This window comes from Limulus polyphemus, unplaced genomic scaffold, assembly GCF_000517525.1.
Source record: "Limulus polyphemus unplaced genomic scaffold, Limulus_polyphemus-2.1.2 Scaffold2732, whole genome shotgun sequence".
NCBI lineage: Eukaryota > Metazoa > Arthropoda > Merostomata > Xiphosura > Limulidae > Limulus > Limulus polyphemus.
The window spans coordinates 72,698-79,056 of record NW_013668342.1 but is presented as its reverse complement, the minus strand read 5'-3'; the positions used below and the strand labels follow the sequence as shown (position 1 = coordinate 79,056).

Here is a 6,359-nt window from a genome sequence, read left to right as displayed (position 1 = left end):
CCCGCCCCCCCCCCCCCGGTGAGACAGCTGTAAGTCTACGGAGTTACAACGTCAAAATCAAGGAGTCGATTCCCCTCGATGGACACAACAGACAGCCCCATGTGGCTTTGCTATTTAAAAAAATACACACGCACTCTTGTCGTTATATTGACAACTGGTGTATTACTATGTTTACCTAGCAAAATTGCTATGCTTATTGATCAATCATATATTACCTCCTTTTATTTATTTTGTTTTTTATGTAAGAAGTTGAACTGCTTTTTACGATTGTACGTCTTTCTTCCTTGTTCATTATGTACAGAAGATATGACGGGATGGTGATTTTACACCAGTTAATGATTTTTATAAATAACTTGTCGCCTTTGTTTTACTAGTACAAAAATTGTACTATATAAAGCAAAGTGTGTGTCCCGGAAAAAAATACACGGTCGTATATCTATCGTATCATACCTGTTCCTTATTTCTTGATCAATCAGCAAAGAAACAGGATGACATGAGGGGGTTTGGACCCCTCCCCATCTAAATTCATATTAATAGAATTCGTGAAAACAGTTTGTCTTTCTTTTCAGTACTGGTACCTTTATGTATTTTTATTGCACTTTTAATGTTTATTATGTTAAAAAAATAGAAGAACAATTTCCTATCCTTTGTTACAAACGAGTTTTTATTTCACCCGTCCAACGGACTGGTATTCCAGCTAGTACTCAATAATAAACTGTCGTCAAAAACTTCATGCTTCATCTGTAGGGGAATATCTTGGGGTTTCCAGGAAAAGTAATCAAATTTACAGATCCTTTTTTGTTTAATTCTAAAGTGTTTATTTGTCATCAAAGTAATATCCCCGTCTATAACGATAATTCAAAACTCTCCCATTTTTGTAGAGGGCGCAAAAAGAAACTTGATTCAGTTGGCGGTTGATCAAGTGACGAGGTACATTAGTAGAACTAGCGTGAAAGCAGACACGGTAAGGAAAAGCAAGAGATCAGCCATATTGGTTCTGTCGGAGTTCTTGAAACGTGTCAGAATTGCCTCCTATAATGTGAAATTAGAAAAAATAAAACATGATTCGTTTATGACAAAAAATCCCATATGGGTTTATATATAAGACAAGACGCTACAGGCATCTGCCAGTTCTTGGTCGTATTAAAATTAACTTGTCGATAATTGATTGACATCAGATGAGTTGTTTTCATTATTTGTAATATGTACACTGTTTAAATCTTATTCTCTACACCAAAACAGCATTAAGTATAACTTGGAATAAGTTATGTTACACAATACCCTTATAATGACAAAAATCAGGTTTCGATGCCCGTGGTGAATACATTACAGATAGCCCATTGTGTAGCTTTGTGTTTAAGAAGAAATGAACAAACACAAACAAATAAATATGTTACGTACAGAAACATCAAAATGGTAGTCCGACATATTGGTGCTAAAATCATTTGGTTTATTTAAATGTTATGTGGTGAGTTTGAGACATTTTGTTGGACATTTTACTGTCGATGTCTGTACATATGCGATTATTTTTCTCCAGCTAAAATTTCACGATTTACATTCCTCTGGTAATTAAAAATAAATGTTTCAAAAATTAAACGTAACTCTTTCCGCTTAGTGACGATAATTTCTTGCTAAAAGAGTAGCCCAAGAGTTGGCGGTGGGTGGTGATGACCAGCTGCCTTTCCTCTTGTCTTACACTGCTAAATTAGGGACGGCTAGCACAGATATCCCTCGGTAGCTTTGCGCGAAATTCAAAAAATAACAGAAAAGAATATTCATATCACACTAACATATTGTTACGACGGCGGAAGTCAAGTGACGCTGCTGGCGCATTAGCGCTGGTGGCGTGTGCGAGGAGTTTCTCGAATGATCGTGAATTTCCTTGTTTGTTCCAGGCACCCTCTTTTTTTAGTATATAAGCCCGGCAAATAAAACCAGCCAGACAGGGTAGAATTGCATAGGCAGATAGATTGAAGATAGAGACAATTTAGTCAAGCGAACAGTAGGCACCGTAAGTAAAGTATGTGAATAACTGTGATTTATAGCGTGTGTTATAAAAGTTGTTAAGTGTATTACAAAGTTCTATCGAGAAAGAATAAACTAGTTTTAATTAAGAAAGGATTTGTATCGCTGAAGTTCCTCGGGAATAATTTATACCGGAAATTAAGGTTAACTGGCACAAATTACATAGTTACACGTTGTACGGTTTAATGATGATTTTCTAATCGATGAAAACCATTTCTTGTTTGATTGTCTTTATGCATTTCCTGACATACTGATATGATTCCCCACACGCTATCGTGTATAGTGTTTTTGCCGGTAGCCGTAACAATGCGGTAAAAAACAATGATAGATAAAAGTAGGGGTAAAATTACAGATCGAAAAAATTACTAGAAATTAATATTCAAATGGTGTGTGTCTAGTTTATAAGATTAATAACAAGAAAAGTATTACCCCCCACAAAAATGTTTTTAGATATTAATAGTAGAGAAATGTACAGATCTGTTTTGTTAGCCCTCGTGTAGCTTTGCGCGAAATTCAAAAACAAACAAGCATCAAAAATAAAAATAATGAAAGTAATTTACAAAACAAAATTCATTGACTTCTAATTTTCGCGAAAAGCTACATTAGGAGCTCTCTGCACATAGCCGTCCCTAATTTGAAAAGGATACACTAAAGGGAAGAAAGCTTGTCAATAACGCCCACCGCCAACTCATGGGCTACTCTTATCACAAATAATAGTTGGATTTGATCGTCACTCTTATAGCTCAATGACAGCCCAAAGTGCGGCAATAGGATGCAAATCACGAGCCCACGAAGATATAATGAATTTTAATGTGAGAGTCTTTCTGTGCCGCAAGTATCTTTAGCTTGATGTATTAATGAAATTTTAATTTTCGAAATTTGACAGTCGCATTTTTGGCTCAGGGCAATAGATAAAACGCACAGTTTCTAAATTAGTCAAATTATACATTATTGTTATTTTTCACGCAGTTCAAGAAATGTAGATCTTTTTACTCTAACAAACATTTAAGTGTGTTAAGGCACAGGTTTTTTACAAGCTGCAAAAAAATACAAGGAAGAGTAAAATTTTTGACGCTTTACACCTCCTCCTTCAACGGTTTTTAACAGTGTTAAAATGTATTCAGTTGAATGTCCCCCACTCCGACTCCTCGGCAAGTTGGAGGATTATAATCCACTTTCAATCTGTTTTTGAGTTTCAATTTTTTTTATACAGATAAACAAATGTGCATAATTCTGTTAATGATACACGCGTGAAAAAACGTGACTTAGAACTATCAACATTCTGTGAATGAAACACGCGTGACAAAACGTGGTTTAGAGCTATCAACATTCTGTGAATGAAGCACGCGTGACAAAACGTGGCTTATAACTATCAACACTCTGTGAATGATGCACGCGTGACAAAACGTGGTTTATAACTATCAACACTCTGTGAATGATGCACGCATTACAAAACGTAGCCTAGAATTATCAAATGGCTTTCATTTCTATTGTGTAGGTCATCGACTTTTTCTAACTAACATGATATATAAAATAGGTACACCTGTTTCTTTGTATTCTAAATGTTGCAGACCTACTCTTTGTTTTACTTCAAACACATGAAGGATACATGAAATTATTTGGTAGTGCCACAAAAGTACAGTTGTTGTTATTTTCTTTGTAAATAAATATTGTTCAACTTAAGGTGTAAAAAGTAATTGTTTGTATTCACAAAAAAAAATTATTTGTATTAGGTAAATTATTTGGACTATCACCACGTTATTTTCTTTCAGTTTTTTAATGCACAAGCTTTCGGCTCAATTACCTAAGCCTTCTAGAAGTGCGAGACGTTTAATAAACAACAGGATCTAATTACTTAATACAAACTGATAATGTTTAACCTCTGAGTGGCATATTAACATACACCAGACTTTGTTTAAAGAACATCAGGCACTGTAACAGAAGCAGCATATATATGGTGGTTGGAACTTATCTCCATGGCCAAGGTAACAGAAACAGCATATATATGGTGGTTGGAATTTATCTCCATGGCCAAGGTAACAGAAGCAGCATGCACTAGATGTGGCAATTGGAACTTATTTCCAAGACCAAGGTGACAGAAGCAGCATGCACTAGATATGGCAATTGGAACTTATCTCCATGGCCAAGGTAACAGAAGCAGCATGCAGTGATTATAGAAGACGTAAGTTACCTCCTTGGCCAAGGTGACAGAAGCAGCATGCACTAGATATGGCAACTGGAACTTATCTCCATGGCCAAAGTAACAGAAGCAGCATACAATAGATATGGAAGTTGGAACTTATCTCCATGTCCAAGGTGACAGAAGCAGCATGCACTAGATATGGCAATTGGAACTTATCTCCATGGCCAAGGTAACAGAAGCAGCATGCAGTGATTATAGAAGATGTAAGTTACCTCCTTGGCCAAGGTAACAGAAGCAGCATGCACTAGATATGTCAACTGGAACTTATCTCCATGGCCAAAGTAACAGAAGCAGCATACAACAGATATGGAAGTTGGAACTTATCTCCATGTCCAAGGTGACAGAAAAAAACATAAAGTAATTATGTAATTTTAATGGATTGTAATATCTACTTGTCTAAATATTTGCTTAATGTCTGCATTTTCTTTAAATATTTGTTCAACTTAGAAGTATCCAACCAAAATGACATCGTATACCTGTCCCAACATTAACTGTAAAACATGCAGTGTCTGAAACATTGGGGTTTTATTATGGAGAAGAATGAAAACAGTAATGAGAAATATTATGTGGTATTTGCCTTTTAAGTTCCAAGAAAATACTTTGATGTAAATAGGATTCAAATAATGTAACCAATATAAAAGTAAACTCAGAATGGAGAGTCAAATACGTATAATATTAGCACAGAATCGAACACCACATACATTAGAAGTTAAGTTTTATTACTAATACTATACCATTAAAAATCTAAAACCAAATACCTACCCACCCTCCTTGTTGGACTAACCATGCTGCTCCATCTCCTTCTATGACTGTCCCAATTCCTCGTATTAACCCTAAAACAAACTCAGGGCGACCAAGGCGTATACAGTCTAAAGCCAGTGTTCCAGCAACAGAATACAATGCGACGATGCGACCCCAGGAAATTTCTGAGCGAATAATTTCGTCTGCTACTGCCTGAAATAAGTTGATTGTGGCCATTTCGTTTGGCAGTGACTTAAGACCAACACTACAAATGACGCTCTGAAACAACCGAGGGTTTTGCCGCTCCAAGAGCTGGGTCAACTGCCGTAGCTGGACACACACTTCGGCCATTATCGGATCTCCGCCGATTTGGCTGAGGCTCTTAAGTTGGTTTAGTTTAAGCTTTTTATGAACTGACCCAAAAGAGCGCAATTTGTATCTTAAAAACCGAACACAGAGGTTTTCAGCCTGAGAGATCACTTCCTCTTGGGACACCGCCGTCCGCCATCCAATCGTTTTGGACAAACGCCGTGTCACTTGACTAAGTCTTCGCCGGTTTCCAGTCGCATGCGCCACACGCGCCGTTTCTACTCCTGCCGCATAGCCTGAGAGTGACGGCCGAGGAAAAATTACCGAAAGGCTTTGTTTTCTTGATTCTAAAACCGTTGGTGGCTGTCCTGACCCATAACCATCGATAAATTCATTGGTCGGAAGTGACGACATGATAAGTAAGGAACCACTTCTCACTTTAAACAAACGTGTCCTGTGCAAGTGGGCGTACGATGTGTAATATAATTCAGGCTCCACCACCATGTATAGAAAGATATCACATGATGCTTGGAGTTCGAATGTTTCGCCAAACAGGTGCCCATATCGTCAACACGTGCATGCTGTGTTTTCTGCCTGATTGACTTGCTTCTCACGTTACTCTCATCACATAACAAATCAGATGAGAAATTCTGTGGTTTGATACTTGAAACCTTATACCATCATCGGGGCGTATGTCTGATATGATGTTTGTTACATGACACCTTCATACTATTAAACGTAATATATGTGCGCATGTGTGAGAGAGAAACTTTGAAGCAATAGTTTTGCAATGGATAATTTTCAAGATTACGTAGTGCCACCATGACGTATATAGCTTACTGACAAAAAAAAAAAAAAAAAAAGGAAGCACAATGCTCAAATTATTCTTCAACCAAATGAGCATCATGAATTGAAATATGGATTTTAGCAGCATCTTTTATTGCCCATATTTAAGGAACCAAATTTCATTGACAAAATACTGCTAGTTATAACGCTACCATAAAAGTAAGCATCCCTAATTTCAGAATAATATTGTTGCGTCAGCGAGATCACGTGACTAGTATCACGCCACCCGTTTTCT

The 6,359-nt window shown here is 37.0% G+C and overlaps 1 protein-coding gene across 2 annotated transcripts; it reads right to left on the bottom strand.

The window, feature by feature from the left end:
* Window positions 1-643: 643 nt before the first annotated feature.
* Window positions 644-5,982, bottom strand: LOC106467762 (bcl-2-related ovarian killer protein homolog B-like). 2 transcript variants are annotated; one of them, XM_013928138.2, is made up of 2 exons: window positions 4,991-5,981; window positions 644-1,032 (listed from the first exon to the last, which is right to left on the bottom strand). In XM_013928138.2, exons 1-2 carry the CDS (start codon window positions 5,780-5,782, stop codon window positions 919-921), a joined length of 906 nt encoding a protein of 301 aa, XP_013783592.2. In that variant the 5' UTR covers window positions 5,783-5,981; the 3' UTR covers window positions 644-918. The 2 variants fall into 2 exon arrangements, with proteins under 2 accessions (XP_013783592.2, XP_022251659.1); XM_022395951.1 differs by having other exon boundaries at window positions 896-1,032; window positions 4,995-5,982.
* Window positions 5,983-6,359: the final 377 nt, after the last annotated feature.